This window comes from Desmodus rotundus, chromosome 12, assembly GCF_022682495.2.
Source record: "Desmodus rotundus isolate HL8 chromosome 12, HLdesRot8A.1, whole genome shotgun sequence".
NCBI lineage: Eukaryota > Metazoa > Chordata > Mammalia > Chiroptera > Phyllostomidae > Desmodus > Desmodus rotundus.
Genome location: NC_071398.1, coordinates 59,383,882 through 59,408,044, shown reverse-complemented (window position 1 = coordinate 59,408,044; position 24,163 = coordinate 59,383,882). Strand labels below are relative to the sequence as shown.

Below are 24,163 nucleotides of genomic sequence, written 5' to 3'. Positions count from 1 at the left end.
CCTGTGGAAGTTAGAAAAAGCCAGGAAAAGATTCTCTCCTAGAGCCTCCAGAAGGGAATGCAACCCTGTCCATGACCTTGATCTTAGCCCTGGGAGACCCTTGTTGGGCTTCTAACTGGAACTGCGAGGCAGTACATTGCTGTTGTTTTGAGCCCCCGAGTCTGTGGTAATCTACGGTACTTTTCAATGGTAGCTGCAGAAAATGAATGTAGTTGTGCATCCTCTGGGCAGGGACACATCGACGTCATGAAGCTTTGCTCCCCACACTTTCTCTTGTTCTTCTCCTGAGAATAACTGTTGTCATTTTTTTTTAAAACTCTGTGGTTTGCCGCAGTTTCTGATTTTACAATTTTAGGAGGGCGTCCTCCCTATATCCCATTCAGATGCAATAAAAACCTGTGTGATCAGACCAGTGGGGCTCCTACTGAACACATTTTCCTGTTTTGGGTAATATGTGTCCTGATCCCTCGCAAGACCCACGTTCTGATTCGGTCGGCCGTGGTCCAGCAACTGACTCCAGGCTTGCCCTCGCTATGCGTGCTGCGTTCTCGGTTTCCTGCGCACTCCATTGTCCTGCAAAATCCTAGCATTTAACGATGGCACCAAATCTTTTGACTTTAACCTGGATGTACCCTACTGTGACAAGTGTTACCTATCACTTGATGGATCTCGGGAGCCGTCTCAGAGATCCCAGGGACAGGCCTACGGGATCTTCATGGAGCAGCCACTCACCAACTGACGGAAGAATGTCTGTATTTTAACATAGAATGTCTGTCCTGTGTGGGTGGGTCTGAGGCAAGGAAAGAAGATTTCAGGGTGAGATAAAACTCTTGTGTGCTCAAATATGTATTTGAAATGTGGTAGATTTATATAGCAAATCCAGTCTCATCCTGTTCCAGAACTTTCTTTACAGAGCAGCCAGAATAATCTTCCTGAAATGAAATCTGATCTGTTCATTCTTCTCCTTAAAACTATGCAATGCGTCCCGTACCTCCTCTGCTTGACGGTCTCCACATCTCCTCCCTGATGAGATGAAATGCCTTAGGAAACCACATGATCTGTTCCCTGGTTGTTTTTTCAACACCTTTCCTACACTCCTAGTGCACACACACAGTCAAGCACACCCCCATTCATATCCAAACTATATGACATTTCTGGAAGAACGCAGTGTGGTAGCTCATGCACCTTTGCCCAGGAAGTTCCATTCCATCCTGGAAAACTCATACTGATCCTTCAGGACCCCAGCAAACGTCACCTTTCTGGAACCCTGACTTCCCCTCTGGGCCTCACTCAGAAAACATCTCTTCCTTTCTTCTCATCACCTTCTATCAAACTGGTTGGGTGGCATGTCTGCCTCTCACACCAGATTGTGAACTCCATGCCCACGTGTCCTGTAGCCTCTGCAGGTAGCTCAATGCCTCATTCATAGAGGGTACTCAAGTAATACTCAAGAGGACAAAGCAGTCACTCCCATACTCTCCCTGACCTGCATACCAGGAATGTGAGGTGCTGGAGCCGAGGTTCAGAGGGTCTTATACATCACACAGCCCTCACCTGGTCGGGCCACACTTAAATCCAACCTTCCATTCCAGAGGGAAAATCTTGGTGATGTTAAATCACTTTATAACAGATTAATACAGTATTACCCAATACTAATACAGTATTAGTACAGTAGTTAATACAGAAAAGTCAGGTTCGCCCCTTTTGGGAATACGTTTCCCCTAAGACCAGATCAATTTATTTCCCTCCCCAATGTCTTTCCCATTCCTCAGGTCCCAGTGCATCAGGAAGTTAACAGAAGACTTGCTTTTTGAGAAGCATGTCTTCATTACAAAGTCACCTTACACGGTTTTGGGTTGTCCTCCGCCTGTCCCTCCTTCTCTCCTCCTGAATGCTGGCCTTCTCTGAGCCCCTACATGCAGATGCCCCAGACTGATGACTCTTCTCTGAGTCCTGGCTCCTCCCAAGGCCCCTGAGACCCACCAACTCATCTGGACCTCTAAGGTTCTTTCTGGGAACCCATGGCATGTTGGACTCTTAAACCACGACCCTGCCCAGAGCTCACATTCAGGTGTGCTGCCTGACTTCTGACCGCTGGATGGTCTTTCAGGGCCATGCTAGAGATGCTCACCCTCCAGCTCCTCGATCCCGTTCTAACCTTGGCCAACTCAACGCCAACATTCTCAACCTATCGCACGATTCACCAACACCTATGACATTAGTCATGGACGTCAGGACATTTCACTTTAGAAGCTCATCGGTCACTATAAATCCCCTGAATAGCTGGCAAAATATTCTGTGTAGCCCTGGTAGAAATAAGCTTCCAACAGTTCCTGCTGCTGACATTTTTTCGAGTGAAAAGAAAGCAAAGAAACCTCTAGGGCTGAGCTGTCCACTATGGGAGACGTATGCGGGCCATCGAGCCTTGCAATATGGCTGGTCCTAATTGAGCTGTTCTGTTTAAGTACAAAGCACACATCTGACTTCAAAGGCTGTAGGGAAAACATGGAAACCATATCCTTGATCATTTTCAGGTTAGTTATATGCTGAAATAACAATATTTTAGATATTTTGGGTACAGCTAGTTGCCTAACACCAATTCCAATTTTTGTTAATGTGGATAACAAAACAATGAAGTGTACATATATGGCTCGCGCAATTCTCTGCTGGGCAGTGGCTGCTCCAGAGAATGTGCCTAGTGGCCCTTTAACGTGAGTAAGCCATCTGCGAACAGATAGAATGCAGTTAGTGCAGAATTAAAAAGCAGAAAAGGTTATGAATGACAGAAGGAAGCTTCTGCTCAGGCTTTTAAATTTATGTGCCCTGAACAAGCCGACATGCCACGTGCCCTGACAAATTTTCAAGAAGGTCTGATCATCCTCAGAGACATGAGGCTGAACCATGCTACCTTACATCTGTCTCAGGCTTGGTGAACGGGGCCTGACCTCGGAGGCTTGAAATCAGTATTGATTTTTGCCATTTATTTTTCCCTGGCATTTAAATATCCCTTAGATTTATTACCTTCTGGTTTCGGGTGAAGACTCAGCGATGGGTATGGCAGCAAAGGCAGTGATAAGTTATGCAGAATATCATTGAATTTATGCACTCTGGAGTTCCTGGGTACCTTATAGGTCAGGAAATATATTAAGCACATACGCAGCAGCCTTCATTTTGCAGCAAGGGGTTTTCAGGCTGGGTCCCTATCGTGCACTAAATTTCTGGTCTGGCCCACAGTATTTCAATACAAGTTGTTCCGGGCATCAGATGGATGGCTGTCTCTTCTATCCGTAAGGCTGGGGCATTGAGTAGCTATTGGATTTTACCTTTTAAGGATAAATATGGGTAGTTAATGCTTCTAAATGAAACCTAAGAGAGAAGAGTCTGTTCGGTGGACATCAGGTGATATAAACATGCTTTCATTCTTTGTTGTGATGTGTTAAAGATGAAGAGGAAGAAAGAAAAGAAAGTGGGAAAAGGAAAAACAGAGGGGGAAAAACATCCCAAGTCTTTTCTAAAGCAAACTTTGAAAAATATCTTGACTTTTCAAATGGATGGATAGCTACTTCCAGAACCTGTTAGGAAAATGGCATTTGGATTGGCAGTAAAGACATTGTTGAACTTCTCTCTCCTATTAGCGGCAATCTTAACTTAAGTAGATGGTGGCAGAGGCTTTCCGAGCTCGCCAGCGGTTGGGTCTTTTTCTGCTCTGGGCTGGGCCCCACGCGCACGGCCGGGACACGCGCAAAGAGCCATGCTGCGGCAGGCAGGGGGCAGCGGCACGGTTACTTACGTTGACAGCCGGCGCGCCAGGAATTTCCCGGCAGACACTCATCACACTTAGGCCCTGTCGTTCCAGTCTTACACTCACAAAATCCCGAGCCATTACAACGACCATGGACCGAGCCCAAAGGGTTACAATAACACGCTGTAGAGACAAGACAACAAGGCTGGGAGCGAGTCCGCGCGGCCCAGAGGTTACCCACACGCGCGCCAGCGACAGTGACGCATCGCTCAGCCGAGAGTGAGGCCCGCTAATGAAATGCTTTGGCAAATACGGCTTTTGCCGGCCCATTTATTTATTTGCCCGGCCTTGCCTGGTATCATTTTTATGACACGGGAAAGCCATCAACGGCAACCTTCCAAGGAAATACGACCTCGCGTTCCCCACTGCTAACGGATCATAATGGAGGCCCCCGTTTGTCAGGGCATTTTTTGATGGTCTCATGAACACCGTGGCAACTGTGTATATCAAGGATAAATCAATATGCCATCAGTGTAAAATCTGTTTTAAATTATTCAAATGGGCTTCTCTGTTACCCTCAATATCTGAGAACTGCTGAACGTTTCTAAAGTGCACTATGAATGCACTTTGTTCATTCCGAGGCAGTTTTTACTTTACGATTTGGGACAGTCTTTAGAAACTGCATCTACTAGGCTGGCTAGTGCAGCTGTTATGCAGCGTGGATGAACAATCATGGAAGAAAAATAAATTTTGCCACCCCAAGTAACTTCCAACATGAGCATCGTTTGAGATATATATTTTTATTAAAACGTTGGCTGGCGAGACAACATAAGTTTGCGTAATAAAAAGCAAATCGAATATTTTCTCTATGATTCCTTGCACATTCTTATACTGGATATTTTTACTTCCCGAGTACTGTTTTGCTGAAAGGCTGAACCAGGAGTCCATAGGCTTCTGCCAGCCTGAGAGGTAAAAACAGCTCCTTTGCAGTGTGTGGAATTTTCAGGAAAGTTTCTTCCCTTCTCATCCCACTGGAGAATCGTGGGCAAGTTCTCATGCCTCTCTGCCTCTCACTTTCCTTATTTAAAAATGGCCCTATGAAGAGGTTGTCTTGTTAAAACAAAGAAACAAAAAACAAATACAATCACACCAACCAAACAACCAACCAACCAACCATGAAAGGCCCCCTGAGAATTTCATTTTAATATCATTAAATTTACCATCTATTAGTGGTGGAGACTCGAGGGTTAACATTATAGAGAGAGCCGGAGGCTGGGCTCTGTTTTTGTCATGGGAACTAATTAGATGATTTCTGCAAAGGATGTGGAGTACCTTTAATTGTGATTTATTTCATGTTGATTTTTTTTTTTAGTTCAGCATTCTTCTGATACAAACATTTATAAGACTAATAGTGACATAGAAAATAAAACTAAATTAACTCTACAATGCTCTCTCCTTGATTGGCTTGGTTTGTCCTTAATAACTAGTTTTATTTTAAATCGGCATTTTCCATTTTAATGTGTGTATGGGGGTTGTTGAAAAAAAATTTTAATAGTAGTTTGTTGTGGCTTTAAGATGTTTTCCTGTTCATATATATGTTAGAAGTATGTACCTATCCCCAAACTGTAATATGTTTTTTACTGTTTAAAGCATATACGTTGACAATAAATCACCAACGTTTTGTAAGCCAGGTAGCAGAATTTTTTCTGACCAACACGAAGTTCCGTACTACCTTTGCCAATTAGCCCATAAAAATTAATATAAGGTTTTAGATGCAAAAAATATACAAAGTTTTTTTTAACATAAAATATCTAAACCATGATACATCCCAGTGGCTGTCATAAGAAAAGGTGGAAAGTGTGATTAATGTTACTCAAACAAGTCATGCAAATAAGTGACAAGAAGAGGTGTGGTCTACACTCCACCTTACGTACAACTAATTTGTTTTTTAAACAAATATTATTCATGGGACGATGGTTAATGGTAGGTGTGGGGAGATGCAGATGGCCTTGGAGAGTTATATTTTATTTCATGAAGCTGGGAAGAATATGCAGGGCTGCTAGACTAAAAAACAACACGAACCATTCTGGAGGTTTGGTTACGAAGTTACACTGCAGTTAATGCGTGGGTTCAAAGCGTCTTATGTTTGCTTTGCTCTGTGGAAGGTACCGCTAATGATCTGATCTTGGGTTTCAAGGGGAATAAAAAATAATACATATCACTGAGATATGTTCTGTGGCAACTGCCCCGTGTTTCCCTGAGGTCAAGCTTGTCTCCAGGAATTACTAGCAGTAATTACCCAAGGTCACAAACCAGTAATCTGCCAGCTTCCTGCTTAATGCTGGAGTTTCTATGCAACGGAAGCATGCAAGGATGTCATCTTCATGTCATTGCTGCGTCACACGGGGTCAGTCCATGCATCTTTGGAGGCACGGCTGTGCTTGGAATGTGTATGAAAATGGGTAGATCCACCAGCCATCACAAAGCAGCAGTCGCTGTGGCAATGTGGGATATAAGCTATGTTTTATATTTGCTGTAATATAAAATGATGCCAGTAGTTAAAACATCTGTTTCAACAGAGTCCACATTTTGTCAAAGATGTGGGCTGGTCCCCAGTGGATTTGATTGCCAATTGTTAAAGATGTGGGGAAGGGCCTATTTTAAAAAAAAAATTTACAGAAGACTTAGATGAAGTTGCAATTTTTTGAGATTATTGCTTAATTCTGTGAGAATGACTTGGGTAAATACCCATTCATTTTCATTAGTGCTTTTTGTTAAAAAATGGTATAAAATTACCTGTGGGTATCCTCTCTACTTTAATTATCAGTCCTGCCCCAAGCCCTTTGGGGAGTTTAAACGTGAAAAATAGTGACTAGTTCACACTGACCCTCAGGGCAAACCTGGGCAATGGAGCTGCAAGCTTCCCACAGACTTGAGAGCAAACCCCAGCCTCGCCTTGTCCACAGGCAGCGCTGAGTTCTCTGCCTTTGGCCGCTGAAGTGGGAAAACTGGAACCTAATTGTTATGGACTCATTGAATGTATGTATGTATAGACGAAAGTCCACAGATACACCATAGCATGCACGGGCCAGCCAAATTTTTCAGTTCACTCTTTAAAAACGACTTACCCCTCAGGAAAAGGGCAACAACTTGAGGAATTTTGGTCTGTGGGGGGACATGGTAGCTACTTTTAATGGAACCTAAAAATGTTCATCTTTGTGCACCCCGATTCCTTTTATTGGTTTGAAGAGTATGAAATAAATGTTCCCCAAATATTAATAATTTTTAAAATTCCCCAAAGGTTGATCATTTTGGTTAACAAACTTTCCAGGAATGGAAAAAACAACTGCTTTTGATATTTTTTAAAGTAGAAATAAATACGAAGGTGTATATTAAGCTTTCCATACTTCGTCTGCAGTTTATGTGATCTAACAGACAAAAGCGGACTAGGCTGTCTGCTTGTCTTGGATAATCAAACAGGGATTTAAAGGAAAACTGTATTTCTGAGAACTGGGCAGAAGGCTAGTGCAGATTTTGTCATTCACAGATGACCGCCAGGGCTGGAAAAAGGCAAAACTCCATCAGAATGGCATGCTCTGAGTAAACACAGTGGGGTGTTGTTAAGTTACCTGCCATGAAGAATGCTATGCAATAAAATCTCTTCTCTTAAGGCCCTTTTCTCTGATTTATTTAAAATAATAGGAAAGTAAATTATAAGACACTTTAATCTTGCGTGATTTGTAGACACGATTAGGTTTTATTCCTGCCTTCCTATTTAGTTTACCTTTTCTCTCGTTTCCATATTTATCGTATGACATTTATATATTTTTACACGTGGCATTCAGTGCAATGTGACTCTGCATTCAAAATTCAGACAGCTCCCTGTCTTTTGGTTTTTATTAATATCCTCAGATCTTTGTACCTCGGTGGTCTGAAGGGAACTGAACTTCTCCCGCTCACACGCTCACAGTGGAATCGTGGCGCTCACTCAAAAAGCGTTCTGCACGTTGAAGTCTCAGAGCGTAGCTTTGCTACCTGAGTCGGGGTGATTGGGAGAAAGTACTCTAGCTTCGAAGTCAGAAAAGTAACTCTTTGTTAATACTGTATGACGTGGGTCAATTTGCCTTAGTTTTTCAACTAGAAAATAGGGGAAATCATCAGTGGAACACTTACCGCCCCCCCCCCCATGGTCTTGTTAGTGAGAATCAGGTGAAAAAACATATTTACAAGTCAGTGCACAGGGGTCTCCTGTGCATCCCGTATGGTCCCAATGTGGCCAGGAGTTCTCGGATGACTTACCTAAGACACACAGCTATTAAATAGCACACTGGGACTTGAACCCAGTTCTCCGGCCTCTAAGTCCAGTGATTTCTCCACTAATTCGCAAATAATAAGTAAGAAAGGCTTTGAAAAATAGGAAATACTGGAGACATACACAGTATACATACTGTCCAAACCTGGCCCAATCGAATTCAAAACAACTTCTACAGCTACTTTAATGAGACACTTGGCAAGCACCTAAATGACCTTGGCAATCCAATCAGAGACGGATAGTTACAGGTGGATTGGATCCATTACCATCTGTCACTTTTCAGCTCCTATATTTTGTTGAAATTGGTCTCCCTGTGAAAAATTCTGCCTTTAAAGTCGGTTGTCCACATGATTACCTACTGATGTGGTAACAGATACGTACCCTTCACCATTTAAAATATATACATCTCTTCCAAGTAAATTAGGAAGTGAAATTCCATTTATTGTTTCTTGCTTTTCCATCAGCTCCCTCTCACAAAACAGGTCCCACTATGCACAGGGTAGGAGAAAGCACTTTGGAAGGGAAGGCCACTGGTCACCATGTTCGGTACTCATGGTGAGGTCCAGGGACTCAACCCTACGGACTCTCATAGGGCTCACGAAGCTATGAGAATTAATCATCTAGAATAATTTTGACAAACTGCTTCTCCTTTTGGGGACTGTAAAAAATTCAATAGATGGAATTTCTTTACAATGGGCGAGAAAGTCAGGCAAACTTCTACATTACCAATTAACTGCAAATGGTAATATTTTTAATCAATCAATATTTCTTGATTACCAATTATATGCAAGAGTTCATATCCTAATTTCTCACATCTATAATTAAATCCCATAAAATGAGTTTCCATTTTGAATGTTGAATGCATAACTTAATTTTAAGATTAGGTTGAAATGACCAGTTTTTAAAAATTCATGCAAAAACAAAAAGGAAAACAAAAATGGAAAATTCTTTATCACCTAAACATTAAACAACAGTGACAATGATTCAAAATACATCCCCCAGCTATGAATGATTTCAACCAGCACAAGCGAATGATAAAGTCTACCACAGGGATGTTTCTCCGTTGAGAAAGTTCATTCTGGCTCAGTCGTGGTGCAGATCACCAGCCTCTCCACTGTAAATAGCTCCCCATCGCGCGAAAGGCACAGAACAATAGCTGAAATTATAATGGGACTGACCTATGCACACATTCTCATCGTCCAGCTGTGCAGAAGCATTTCTGAAGTAGCCCAGCCTGCATAACTCACAGTGCTGCCCTCTAGTGTTGTGTTTACAGCTGACGCAAATGACTGTGTTTAGCAGATCGATATAACTGCATCGATTGGAGTGGCCGAAGCATTCACAATCTTGCAAGGAAGAACAGAAATGTATACAGAGTGTATACGGTAGCAGAGTAATAGAACACCACATGCTCGGATCACATGAGGAGTGGAAGAAAGATGGCGGAACGGCATCACATGTACGCGACTCAGCAGGACACATGGGCAGCGCAGGTGGCTGTGATTGGCATGGAGGTAGCATCCGTTTCAAGCAGGACAGAAAGGTTGGACATTCAGAACAGGACTGGAGAGTGAGAATTCTTGGCAGACAAGATGAACAGAAGCATTTGCAGGTGCACACCTTTTCGTATTTGGGAAGGACTGGTTCCCATTCGTGCAAAAATCTAATTTTTGCACACTGAGAACGTTGCTGTCTCTGCATCACTTCCCCCACTTTCTCTTCAAATGTGCATCTTACAGAAGAGCCTGGGAGGTATGTGAGGCCTGAGACCTGAGCCTGCCATCACCCAGGGCCCCTTGGTTTAAGAGTCTCACCATCAATTATGTCAAGGGGGTAGCCTGGCCAGGGTCTCACGGAAATCGTGGCCAGTGTAATAGGCGTCTAGACAACTGCATATTCTTTATTTGTGCTGTAGTCCCAAATGCTAAGAGGAAAGATGGCCGCGGAAAGCCTTTCACCAGGCCACATCCGCATGTTTGTTTCTGTGTGAGAGAAAATATAAAAGGCAGGGAGGTTATGTGTAAAAAAGAGGGGCTCTTCAGATTTTTTTTTTCCCCAAGTTTCAAGCTAAGAAGGAAGATCAGGCAGCTACTGTGTCCCCAGATTTTTTCCCCCTTTGTCTCCTCAAAATGTTGGGAGGTGCCTCTGAAGCTTAGGGGCGACAATAATAAGAACCGGACAAGGAGATGGAGAAGAGAGGATGGCAGCAGGCAGAAAAGGGTGCGGAGTGACTGCATTTTTTTCTACGTTGCATCTCAACCAAAGCAAGAAGTTGTTAATCTAATTTAATTTTTTAAAAAGAGCTGGTAAAGACAAAGCCTTTGTGGGTAGCAATAACTGTCAAATCATACCAAAAAAAAAAGGTGAGGGATAACAAGATGGGGGATCTAATTTGTCTTCTCAAAATATGGGGGTAGACCTAGCTGGGCATGTTGGGGCAGGTCAGCCATGATACTGCAAACCTTGTTTATCTACAAATACTCCTCCTGTGTCCAGCTTTTATTTTAGCTCTCTAGAAGCCACATACAGTCACCATCTGAGCTCGCTCATTCATCATGCATGCATGCCTCCATCCACTCAATAGACCGTTTATTGGGTCGGTCCACCCTGCACCAGGCACCATGCGAGGTGCTGAGTTACTCTTTTGGCCTAGATAAGATTTTGGAAGTACTACACTTAATGCCTAGAGTAAAACTGAATAAGCGTCACCAAACATGAATAAGGAAGAACAGGGAAGGGAGACTGGCCTTCTTCTTTTGTTTTTGTTTTCTTTAATTCACATGCTGCTACCCATTGGGATGACAGAGATTCATTTACTGGAGAGCCAGTCCCTAGGCAGAGAGCCCCCGTGACACTCTGTCAACCCACCCAGCACTTGCCTGGCGCCTCTGACCTTGCTGTTACCTCTGTCCAGAATCCTCCTCCCTGAGCCATCCCTACGACTTGCTTCCTCACTTTGTTTTCCGTTCTCTGCTCGAAGAAAATCTGTGACTGCTCTACCTGAAATAACAACGCCGAACCCGAACACACTCATCCCCCAGCTTCCCAGGCCTGTTGAAGTTTTTCCATAGAATGTATACTGCTCGAAAACTACATTTAGAAGAGCTCTTCCCCATAACTCTGACTGCAAACCCGTGAGCCCAGACCAGGTCTATGTTGTGCCCGGGTCGAGCTGCCAGCTCAGAACACCACCTGGTGCATATTAAACGCTCAAAAAATGTTCTCAGATGGGTGAATCGGTGAATCAGTGATGGTCCCGAGGCACCCTACTTTGGGAGACAGAGGAAGATACAGAGGAAAATTACATTTCAATTCATTCCTCCACCATCCCGATTCCATAAGAGTCTGCCTACACCCTATGTATTAACGGGTTTAGAAAAACAACAGCCGCACAACAAGATAGAACTGAATTAGTGATTGTTTTACCAGATAGTTGACTACGTATGTCTACGCAGGTCAACTTAGGCAGGACAAAGCCAACTTCTGGAAGTTGCTGTGTTTTTTTAAAATACAATTTTTCAATCTCAAATTGCATTGTAGACTATATGCATGCTCCTCGGACAGATCTGAATTACCGTTGTGCACACCCCTAGCTGTGCTCTCACCAGCACACTGTAACCCCGTCCACTGAGAAGCACCTTCTGCCAGGGGACAGCGTGAAGCAGGCTCTGTCCTGCCAAGCCCCAGGCGGGGTGTCTCAGCCTTGGCACTACTGACATTTGGGGCCAAACGATTCTTTGTCGTCCTGTTCATTACAGGATATTTCACAAGCATCTCTGGCCTCTACCCCCCAAGCTGTGACAACCAAAATTCCCCTGGGGGACACAATCCTCCATGAGACACATGTGAGATCACATGTGTAAGGCAGTTATGACAATACAGTACTTAGCGACTGGTTAGTTATGGCGATGAAAGCCAGAAGGCTTCGGAAGAGGGCAAGTTCAAAGTTGGCTTTCTCGATGAGAGAAGACACAAACCTCTCCGAAGGTTTAGAAGCTCTGAGACCGGGTGGGGAAGAACCGAGCAGGCAGGAGTTGCAGGAAAACAAAAGGTTGGAGAGAGAGTATGGAAGAAAAAGGATGCTAGGATGAGGAGGGGGTCGATGTCGCCTCGGTGCCTTCTTTCTTACTGGTCCCCACGTGGCTTTCAATGGCATTATTACATCACCTATGTCAATATAAGACCAAGTGCTTGTTATGTGGCCTGGGGATTTTTTTGGCCTGATGAGGAAAGCTTATTCAACAGTTAGCGCTGGAGCAAATTCAGAAAGAAAGGGTTTAGGAAAACGACTTTAGATAGATAGAGGGAGAATGCATTAGAACTCTAGAAACACATTCCCATCACTGCATTAGCAGAGTCGCCCTTTCTTCAAAGGGGCCTTCCTGTTTTCCTGGTCCTGACCCAAGCCCAACCCTGCCTCACAACTTGTCATAGGCTGTGAAGCTCTTCCAAACATATCACTGGGTGACCAGGTGTGACAATTCTACTTCACTAGGTGGCTTCCTCCTGCCTCCAGAGATGTGTTTGGACCTTGTTATTGCCGCCACACCAAGAAACCAGAGACTCAGTGAGGGAGGGTCCAATTTCAGGTCAAGGGGTCTCTGCTTTCTCTGGTGTGCTTGGCATGGCATGAAAGAGAGGGGTTTTATGATTGTCCCTGCTGCTTCCTTTCTCCGTCACCTCCCTGGCTGGGGTAGACCAGCACATGGTGGGTGAGGAGTGATACCCCCTTGGGGCCCCATGGCTGTCTTCTGACCTGTGCCCATGCCCCGATAGGCTGGATAGCCTCACCGGGAGCCGCTCTGCTTGGAAGGTACTTAGGTTCCTACAGTTCAGAACCATTTGGAAACCCCTTGAAAGGGCTCCGTAGGTATTGCTTGGCTATGTAAGCGCGCATTGTGAGGGGAGAGGAAGACACGGTTTTGATATTGTCGTTTTTTGCTTTTCCCATGTCCTGACCTGCTTCTTCCTTTTCTCTATATGCCACAGAAGGACCAATTCAACGTTAAATAAAATCTGGAAAATAGTTTGACTACATTCGATAAGGAATAGGGAAGCTATTATGGTCCTTTTCACGAAGTAGCTCCAACTAAATGCAGACTTTGTTAATAAATATATTTACTTATAAGAGGTGTTTCCTAAAAAAAAAATAAAAGGAAGAAAGAAAAACATAACATCTGCCCAACAGTCCCGGGTGGAAAACAAGACGCACCAGTCAGTCACCGGACGTTTAAAAGGAAAAGGTGAAATAAAAACAGAGGTCGTTCAGTTTCCTGAAAAATCTTCATTCTGTGAATAACAGAGGCTAGCTGGAATGGGCCATTCGTGAGTCACAGATGTGACACACTGGCTTTCACTGAAAGAACGTGACATAATTGTTATTTCTGGGTCCTGATCAGTGCTTAACCCAGTACCGATCTCCATGGGTATTTTGTTCCAATTCATTTCAAATAGTGTTTGGAAGTGGAAATTCCAAGAGACTTCGCTTGTTCCAATGTCCCAGGGGCACCACATCCAGAACCCGCCATTCTGTTTGCCTGACAAGCTTCCTTGAAACTCACTCGACGTGGGTTTCCATATTTCAGTGCAAATGAATCGCAGCGTTAATAGTCTAGCATTTGGGTTAAACAGGAACCTGAACGGTTATAACTCTTACCCACGTGTGACTGTTTCAGAAAACACATGTTGCGGCATTGTTAATTTGCAGCCAATCTCTCAGGTTTTTGTTTTGCTCTCACGGATGACATTTTCAGTATTGTCGGATGCATTGTTCCGTATCAGTCAACATGCCTCCCCGAAAAGCTGATGGGTGCACTTCACAGAGATTCCAGATTCATACAGTGCAATGTTTCACAACACATAACACCATGAAATCACTGTATGAATCCAAGAATTCCTACCTCTCTTGTGGTTTGCAACTTGAACAGAAGAAACTGTTGACAAAGCTACTTTGGGAGCAACTGGATAGGTTTAAAAAAATGAACAGCACATTAGAAACAATCGTGACACGTTCAAACTGCAATAACTTATCATCAACCCACTTGAACAGTCGCCCTAAATCAAGAGACTATTTGTATCTGTACTTTCTGAGAGTTTGTTTCAGTCACAAAGGAATTCGGCCTTTATGCTTGGCTGGAAATGGTTTAATATGGTCAGAAGCGAAGTTTGGAAGCTTTATTTTTAGGGGCAAGAATAAGTACCACTTAAACCAACAATCCAGATGTGCAGAGATTACTCTCGTAACAATGTGGATCCTTGGAGTCCCTTTTGTCCCTCCCTTAAAATAGTGCTTTGGGTCCTTGGGTTCATTAGCTGTGCCCTTGCCTCAGGTCACTGGGCCACCCCCTCTGCATGACAGTAAGCTCATCTACATATAAACCAGCGAGACTGGTTTTTTGTAGAACTGATCAGACATCTCAGAATATCGTCAGTGTAGTCAACCATTCAGCATCCCATAGTCAACCATTGAGCAGCCTCTGGACCTCGGTCTAGAGTCACCTCAACTCTGTCTACCTTTCAAAAATGGAGTCTTCTTCTCAACATTTGTTACCTTGGTGATATCGGTTTGTTATTGGCAGGGTTGTTTCTTTAAGATTGCCTGTTATTTCTTTTCCAATAATTTCTTCATTATTCATGAAGAGTTGCTTGTGAAAATAGCCAAATAGAACAGAGCCTGATTTTCTTTGCAGATGTTGACAAGATAAATTACAACTGCACAGAACTGGCCTCTGCTGGAAAGTGCACCTTAAGCTACAATTTCAAGTCCAAGCACTTTATTCAACGGTGCTGCTTCCCAAATAAATTCATCGGAACTCATTACCCACATTCTGAAACAGTGAGGCTGGCGTTAACTAAAGACATTTCTGAATGCTTTTAGTCCTGTGACAGTCATTCAAAACACAGCAAAATAATTAAATGGGTCTGTTTCAGGGTTTGAACAGCGCATAATTTTGTTCATCTCAAAATTCATGGGGAAGACGTGTTAAGTACCAGATCCCGTCTCGTGTAATTTGTGGAGCTCTGAAACTCAGTGGGAACCTCACGGTGACATTTGACAATGGTCTTACTGAACGTGCCAAAGAATAAAGCCACCAAACCTCGCCCAGATCCTCCCAGAATTCCACTACTACGGGTGGGTTTGATCTGTATTTCTCCCACATGTATATGCAGCAACTTGAAAAATTCATTTGAAGCAGATGATTAAGATAATTCTATTTACTGGTAATATATGCATCTAGGACAGTCTCGATTTCGTCCCTCTTATCAAGGGCTGAAAAGGCAGCCCTTCCGCAGCGACTCCTCAACACATCGCTAATATATATTTGTTTTGCTTGGCAGCTGTATTCGGTTTCCTCTCTCTGCCCATCTCCTCCTTCATCTGTATTCATTAGAATTTAAAAGGAACATCCTGTATGTAATGAAGGCAGGTAAAGCCAGAGACGTGCCTTTCTTCCGAGAAGGAAGAAGGTAAAAGGATACAATTTTCTATCAACATAAACTCCTATTGATACATGTCTGTGTACAGCTATGGGCTAGATGTTAGTGTGAGTTGAACATACACTGCAGCTTATGAATTTCATTGCCCAGCTTTTAAAAGTTCTATTTCTTCCTGGGTCACCACACTGCTGTGTGTCCGTCTCTTTTAGGTATGCATTTGTTTAGTTTTGAGGTTAAAAATTCAGAAAATAGGGACTGCCCTCAGTATGGACAGAGCACAGGCTTCCCTTAGTGCCAGTGGAAGTGAGTGTGGATTCCTAAACGGTCCACACTCCAAGAAGGAAAGCCCCCCGGAGAAAAATACACTGTGATTGACGCTGAGGCAGTGGGGAGGGGAGAGGGGAAAAGAGGGACCGAGATTTCTGTAAGTCAGTCTAGAACAACAGTACAAGAAAACGCGTCTCCTTAGGGGTTGCAATGCTGTCTTTACATTTATTTTTCCCAACCCTCAATGCAACCGACGTAGCAAGTTTGCTCAACAGAAATAAAAGGGAGACGGTGGAGAGATGCCTGTGGCACGCACAGTCTATAGGACTTGTTACACTCCATGTAAATGTAATCAAGTGCTTGTAACTCCTACGCCATCTCATTTTTTCCCCCCTAGATCTTTGACGGGAGCATTTGGGGGGGCACTCTCCATATTAGAAAAGAAATATTCAAAGTATGACCCTTTCAAAGACATGACATTTATAATAATGCTCTTATTTAGTGCTAAAAAGATCGTATATGTGATTTCCCCCCTCAACAGGTGGGATTTTTTAGATCAGTAGGAATTTTACATGCTCCTACCTTGTTTTGGGTTAGAAACCTCAAGGGAAGAAATATTCGGCCATATCCTATTAAACTTTGAAGGATCTGCACGCATCAGGAAAAATCAGGGTATGTTATTTTCAGCTCTCATGGCAGTCGATTGACACAGAAAGTTATATGGACAAAGACACAAAAACCATACATCTGCTCCTCAACTTGGCTGTGATGCACTGAACAAAATGGGACCCCAGCACCAAACGAGAGCAAGCAACCGATGACTCCCAAAACATTGAATGGACATTAACTACAGAGCCCCTTCCCTGACCGAGCTACATACATTCACTTTTGCAGTCGTTTGGTGTCAGAATCCTCGCGGACACCTAACCAGATAGGGACGGCGGCAATTCCAGCCTCATCCAAAGCTGGTGCCTGAAACCAGAAGACAACGCAGAAGAAATAATTTCTCACTTGAGGATTCCAGTCTCTGCCATTTATATTTACGGATATGAACTGGCAGCGTTGGCCTTCCCTGAGAGATCCTTTGGAGTATGTTTTAAGTGTGAGCCATTATCTCTGCAAGGAAGTGGACTGACTTCCTACTTTTAGTTATGCAATGTCTCAGAGAAAGGAAGGGAGGGGTGACCGGTGGTTGTGGCTGAAGTAGAGGAGTCCAAGGAGCAGATTCTGATCACGTCTAAGGCTTATCTGCTCGGGTGCGTGTATGTTGTCACGATAGTTTTTAAAACTCAACATTCGTTTCTAGAGTTATTGGTTCCAATTCAGAGATAATTATAAGCATTGGTAATTTGAGGATTGATATTATTTCCTGCTTAGAGTCACCGGCATAGAAAACAGTAACTCCGGAAAAACAGAGCAGCCAAGCATTAGAATCGGATGCTTTTTAGAACGATTTTTGGGAAGGTGCACAGGCCCTATCTATTAAAGCACTGATGACTCAAAACTACCATCCTCGGAGGTCGGCTCAAAACCACTCCTGAGTGGTCCTTCGGGACCCCCTGAGTCCAGAGGAAAACTCCCCCCTCTGAACTCCGGTAGCATGGTACTGCCCGGGCTCCTGACTCCTCACTGCCCTGGGGATGAACGCATGTGGGTTTTCACATTGCTAGTTTACATTTCACAGGTCTATTTCTCATCTCTGTAATTGGATTCAGTCTCTTTGAGGAAGGGCAAAGCCTTGCAGAAGGCCTCAGTCAAGATCCAATAATGGAGTAATTGATATCAAGTGGCGGGGCAACTGTAAACGGGTATTATCAGATTGTTTCCTCCATAATTAGATGAAGGCAAATAACACTGTTGTAAGACATGGAACTTTCCCTGTACTTTGGTTTTTTAATATTTGTTAGAAAGCTGATACCCTGTTGCCGTATCAGCTAAGGAGATCTGTTGGTGTTGCTCTATCTGTCCCATTTATGAATGGAAAAGAATGTACTAATTGTCCACATCTGTATCCCGGTGTTCCTAGGTAGATATTTGCTAACGTGTAGGCGAAATATGCAAGTTGTTGACTGAACGTTGCTTTTCACCCGAGCATTTGGTGAATGAAAAGAACAAGCCCACTTGAACTGTGGTGATCGCTCCTGAAAAATTATGTTTGCATTTTCAGAGAATGGATATGATTTCTAGAAATGTACCCCCAAAATTTTCAAACCATTGTTAATCGTTTTCTATAATTATTTATATTATTTAGCATGAAATTAAGAAAATTTTAGTTTGTGGAAATGGTTCTCTTTTCCTATAGGAGAGGCAAATACAGGTGATATGTTAAGTTTCAGTGATGGGTTTGTCTTGATGATTAAAACTAATAATATGCTTAATTATTTTCTTATGAGCTTTGCTGAGAAATTTAAATGAAGACCAAAGTTTTACACTAAATTAGTTTTGAAGTGCATTTTGGAAATTAATTTCATAAATTAAACATTCTTCCATATTTCAATGTGTTCTACAATTTTGTCCTAGAATGTTGGGGTTCCATTTTCAGCATCCTCTGATATGTATAAAAATTAATGTAGGTCATTCTACTTTTGACTAGTTCACTTCTTGACCTGTACGGAATTATCAAGATATGTAGACACCTCAGTTACAATCTGATCCCTACCTAGAATATGATTTTCCTCTGTGCTCTGGTCTTAAGAGAGTTTCTTGGAGGTGGGGAGAAGGTAGCCCTGGTGTCTCCCGGGAATATAATGAGACATTTTTTTCCAAGTGACTTTTATCATGTGGGATGCCTCAACTCCCTGAACCACGAACGGTCTGAGCCTCCAGAGTTATCATATAAAAATCCTAATCTTATCGATACCTGTCTCCGAACTTACGTGCTATGTTTTCTCCTTGGGAGGAAAAATTTCCTTAAAAAATATGGAAATCTGTGGGTCCTAAATTCTGATAGCATGTTACCATCTGTGCATTCACGGGTTACTATTTAGCTATCACGAGGGGCGTTTTAGATTTTATTTATTTTTAGAGAGAGGGGAAGGGAGGGAGAGAAACACTGATGTGCAGAGATACATCAGTCAGTTGCCTCTCAAGAGCCCCCTACCGGGGACCTGGCCTGCAACCCCGGCATGTGCCCTGACTGGGAATCGAACTGGCGACCTTTCAGTTCGCAGGCCGGTGCTCAATCCACTGAGCCACACCAGCCAGGGCTATCATGAGATTTTAAATTTAGTACCTCATCTTAATCTTTAAAAATTTATTTTGTTTTATGATTGCAATGAAAGAAACTTAATATTAGCCAGTCATCCTCTGGCTACTAATATTACTCTGAGGTCCTGGCACATAGAAATATTCAACCAATGTGACTAACAAATGTTGAGTTCCCCGAAATAAATTAGGCACATGGGATGCTATATGAATAGTATAATTGAGATAAATTCTATGTTATCATATACAATTTCAATAAAAAGTTCTTTGCATCACATGAAGCTTCTGAGAACTTTCTACCTATGGGCCCCTTGTACCGAATAGTTAAAAATTGCAAATAGAAAAAAATGATAATACGTCAAAAGTATTTGTGTTGCCACTTGAGGCAAACCACTGCAGATTTATTACTTTTATTCTTTCATGACTCAACTAGGGAATATCTTTGGGCCAATAGGAGGTCTCAACAGGATAGTCTGTTGCCAGGCAAAGAGCCGGGGGAATCAGGAGACCAGGGGCCTGGTCGCAGTTCTGCCGTGAGAGGTGGTCTGGCTACCCTCTCTCGGGACTCCAGTTCTGCCCGCCCCTCCCCCCCCCCCCCCCCCCCCCCCGGCCCCCTCTGCAAGGCAGAGGTGCTGGACTAACCAGCCTCTAGGCTTTCTCTCAGCTGTCAAATTCCATCACTCCAGTGACTCTCCCATGGCCAGTATCAAGTTCATGGAAGAAGGAAGCCTGTCATGATGAGGAGCATGCTCCTTGGAGAATCTGGGGGACTTAAGCTTGTTCTTCCTTGTGTGAAAGAAAACTTAGTGCTGCGTGTCTGGACTTTGGACCTCCCGACTATCAGAGTGAATGAAACCCAGACTGGAGCTGAGAAATTATAATTGGGGTGAGGGGAGGGGTCACCGTATGCGACCAATAGGATTGTAGATGGCCAGTCTCTCCTTAAGGACCCTGGTCTGTACGTCCAGGAGAATGGACCGGACTCCAAAGATGCTGGTCCTGGGAATACGGAGAGCGTAGTCGCGTACTCCACAACTGCCCTCTTTAAAAAGAAAAAAAATGTCTGAAATGCCCATCAGATGCTATGACTCTGTTGTCCTTGTTGAATTTTCAAATTCCATCTGTGGGTAGCCTGGAAAATGGCAATTTGGGGGAGACTGACTTAAGATACGGTGCGTGTAAACAGAGCGTGGGCAGGATTTGAATCCCAGCTCTACCATTTAGACAAGCTCCCTAACTTCTCGCGTCTAGGATGTCTTGTCTGTAAAAAGGGGGTGATACACAGCCCGTGGGTGGTTGTCAGGGCAGCATGGTTAATACCTGCTTGAAACTGTAGTGAGCATTCGATACATATTAGCGCTTATTACTCTAATTGTAACAGAAACTAGAAAACTGCAGCATAAACAGTTCCTGCTGAATTAAAGTTGAGAAAACAATGTGTGCCCTCTATTTTTTTTGCAATCGTAATTGTTCCCAAAGCAGGTGATTCTGCTACGTAAAAAAGCTTACTTTAGGGAAGAATCCAGTTCTAGGGCCCACATCGATGCATGCTATTATTGAGACAGCCCTAGAACGTATTTTGGAATACTGTGAAAAATATTTTATTTTTAAAATTGAAAGAAACGTTAATTTCTAAGTTTCTCTCAAGTTTCGAAGCACAACAGTTAGACTGAATCAATAAGGATCTCACCTGATCTCTTTTCTTTGTCATTAATGAGAGAGCTCAGGAAACAGTTCTGTGACAATTTGCCTTATGGGAAGTTCATTCTCATGAATCAGAGAAGCTGAGATTCTTGTTATAAGAATGAGGCTCTGGAAGAAGTTTTTTCTCCTCTGTGTCCCCAGGACAACTCTCTGTGCTATAGGTTGGAAAGAACTATGTTTCAAATGCTAACGAAGCCTGACCGTCTATTGCTGCCTCCATAGTGTATGGAGCTGAAAAGCAAGCTTGAGGCAGCAGGGCTCAAAACACATTTTGACATCCAGGAAGCTTCAGAGGTGGGGTTGTTTTATTAGAGTATGAGGTTGTCTTCCATCATCTGCAGCATTCGCCCAGCACGAATCGTGGGCAGCTTTCAACCGACTCTGAGGACGCCCTTTAAAACTGGAGTAAATTGTGACCGTGCTTTCTGATCAGTTTTTTTTTTTAAGAATGGTCTACTATGTAGCTTTTCATACTTTAGTAATTTAATTACATGAGAAGGCAGCATTGGTCACGGGCTAATGCATAGAGTCCTAGTTCAGACACTGGATGTTGAGTGGAATGTCTGTCTCCGCTACTACCCAGGTGACTTAGTTCATTTAAGCCTCATGGGCTTATCTATAAAATGATGTTGGAACAGGGATCTTCAAGTTTCCTAAAAATCCTAACTTTTACATAATTTTTTGGCCCTAAAATTTGGTGGGAAAGAGGGAGCTGGTGTGGATGCAAAAAGCCACAGCCGAGAGGACGTCAGTGGGCCCTCATTCCACGCGCTTCTTCCCAGAGTGCACGACGGGAGTCCCAGGTGGAGGCAAAGTCACAGGGTCCCTTGAGTTTATACAGTGACTGCTGCTGCTCCTTTGGGGACCTGGAAACGTTATGATACCTGCAAAGGAATCCATACAAACCCCTGAAGCTTTCCGGAAGAAATCCCCTGTGCTTCTGCCTACTCTCGGAAAACACAGCGTCATTTCCCCCCATGGGGGAGACACAGTTTAATGTGACCGCGGTAGGTCTGTCCTTGGGATACCACACAGCATTTCATTTTGCTGTAAGCAGCTGTCCTGATTTCTTTTAAAATAAGGATTTTTACTGTTCTAGAATAGGGACAAGGATGTTTTATAACTTGCATAGCTTATTTCACGAAGCACCCGTGTCCTGCGATATGTTTGGTTTCTGTGCATCTCCCCTCTCCCTCAGCATGTTGCGGATGTCTGGTGCTGGGGGGAGACAGTCCCTACGCCTTCTCCTCAGACTTGGGGCTTGTAACTTCTGTTGACAACACTGTGAGGGACCAGAAGATGGTCTGCTGTTTTTCCTCCAGGACACTCAAGCCCCCTGCACAGAGATGGGCCAATTCAGGGACCGACAGGCCTAAGGTGCAGTGCGGTGGGTTGGGGAGAGTCTGGGGGAGGAGTCAGTAATTCTAGAGCTTTTCCTTCTAACCTCTTCCACTTGGTCCAATGCCATGAGCTTAGCTTTTGGAGGCAGACAGGCCTTCGTGGCCAGATTACATTGGGCAACTTACTCGGTCACTCCAAGCCTCCCATTCAATGCTTGGAAATGGAATTCTGTAGATGTATGGGAATATTTCCCCCTGGGTCTAAGCAGAAGCTCTAACTCTCCCCAGGAAGTGAGGCTGCTCATTGGCCAGCTCACCACTGGTACCCCAAGTCAGGGATACCCACACTCTTACTGTGGGGTTCCTAGCCACACGTTTGAAGATCCATCCTAGGATCTTTCAGAGAGGTCTTGGCAAATCTTGGTTTCAGCTAGGAATTTCCAGTTCCCCCCACTCCATAGAGATAACAGCAAGTTCCAGATAGCAGCTCACACTTAAAAAGTGACTCGACATTCTAAATTCACCTGGGAAAACATTAATACACAGAAAAGGTCAATTTGCTCAAGGTGGGCAATTGTCATCAATAAAAATTGCTAAACCTCTTGGATTCTTTTTCTAAAAGTAGGGGATACTTTCCGCTCCTTCACTGAAGTATTTGATTTATTCTTCAGGATTAAGGAAGCAGCTATGTCCTAATGTTCATTCAGTTTCAGGATCACCACAAAGTCTCATGAGTGTGAGATGCTAGTTACACAAACATGAAATGGATCTGAGATGAGGATACTGGGCACGACGAACACAGTCCCTACGGCATTGCACCTGGGACCTTCGCTTTCCGTCTAGAACATCAGCAAACAGTTCAAAATCAACGTAGCTCACCGTGCAATTTGTCTTGGAGCTACACAAGGCTCATCATTTGCCCCCCTCATTCTATAAAATTGTATTAGTTAAAGAGCAATTCAAAGGAAACTTTTATTGGGAGGATTTGGAAGTATTAAAGCAAAGGGAAAAAAGCAAACCCTGCAGCTCTCTGGGCACCATGGGGACATTTACTAACAACCTGGGGTGGGGGTGGGGGTGGGGGAGGGGGTGGGGGAGAATGGCCTTGTTATTTCTGTCACGATCCACATTTCCACAGTGAATCGGAGCTGAACAGAAGCATTTGGGTGCCGTGTGGAGAACGGCTTTGACAAGGTCTCCAGTTGGCACCTAATGTTTCCCAGGATGAAAACACGTGTGCACTTTCCCTGTGGGCTGAGGGGTCCCTGCAGGGGACACTTAGCTGGTCCCATGGTCTGCGAATTAAATCAAAGCAGAGATGAGTTTCTAACTCCGCGGTGAAGGCAATGCTCATTATAAGAGAAAACAGGGAAGTGGGGTATTTCCCGTCCGTGGCCTACTGCTTCAAACCGAGTAAGGCGGACAGGAGGGGAGAGCAAGCACCTCCATCCCTATTCTATGCTTTATGATGTGGACCATCGGGCAGTAATTTAAGGAAATAAGGTGTGCTTGGTTCACAAAATGTTTCTCTCTCTCTTCTTTTGTTGCTTTTTGAAGAGACATTGTGACACAGTAAACAATTCCAAGTTTTTCAAAATGGTGTTTTCTGCTGTGATCTTTCCTTGAAAAGGTGGTCTACCTTTAGCTGTGGATTCACTTGCTTGCTTAAGTGATAAGCACCCACCCAAACCTATTGGCGCCTCAGGCCAATGCTCGTTGCTGTGTTTATGTTCTTTATATTATACAGTTTAACATAATTAGTGGAATCACTTGCTTTTCAGGACAAAGGATTAGAATATATGTTAGAAGGTAATAATTAGTTGATCACTTTAAAAAAGACACCCACACCAAACCAACTATTAGTTTGGATCATCAGCATCAAGAAATGTTCACTTGGATAAAATTGAGAATGTTTACTTCTAAGTGCATGACACATTTTATAAAAAAAAAAAAAGAAAGAAAAAAAAGAAGAAGAAGAAGAAGAGGAAGAAACCCGAATGAATTGCTGCCACATCAGGTAACCAGGGGGCATAAGACTGAAAAGCTACAGATCTATTTGGGGGTTCACTCATTGCTGGCAGTATCACCAGTGCTTTCTCAGCCATGGCCAACGCACTTCGAGACGATTCAGTTTTAAATCCAGTGCCTTTGGGATGA

The 24,163-nt window shown here is 43.5% G+C and overlaps 1 protein-coding gene across 5 annotated transcripts in view; it reads right to left on the bottom strand.

The window, feature by feature from the left end:
* NTNG1 (netrin G1) overlaps positions 1 to 24,163 on the bottom strand; it is a 257,442-nt gene that overhangs the window by 36,559 nt on the left and 196,720 nt on the right. For 2 of the 5 annotated variants that reach the window (XM_053915203.1, XM_053915204.1), the window contains exons 6-7: positions 16,341 to 16,406; positions 13,955 to 14,014 (exon numbers count right to left, since the gene is read on the bottom strand). The exons of 1 other annotated variant lie outside the window; for it this stretch is intronic. In XM_053915203.1, the coding sequence (XP_053771178.1) occupies positions 13,955 to 14,014; positions 16,341 to 16,406 (126 nt within the window). Of the gene's footprint in view, positions 1 to 3,790; positions 3,926 to 13,954; positions 14,015 to 16,340; positions 16,407 to 20,961; positions 21,551 to 24,163 lie in introns of those variants that run through there. 2 more of the 5 variants (XM_053915207.1, XM_053915206.2) reach the window with 2 other exon arrangements.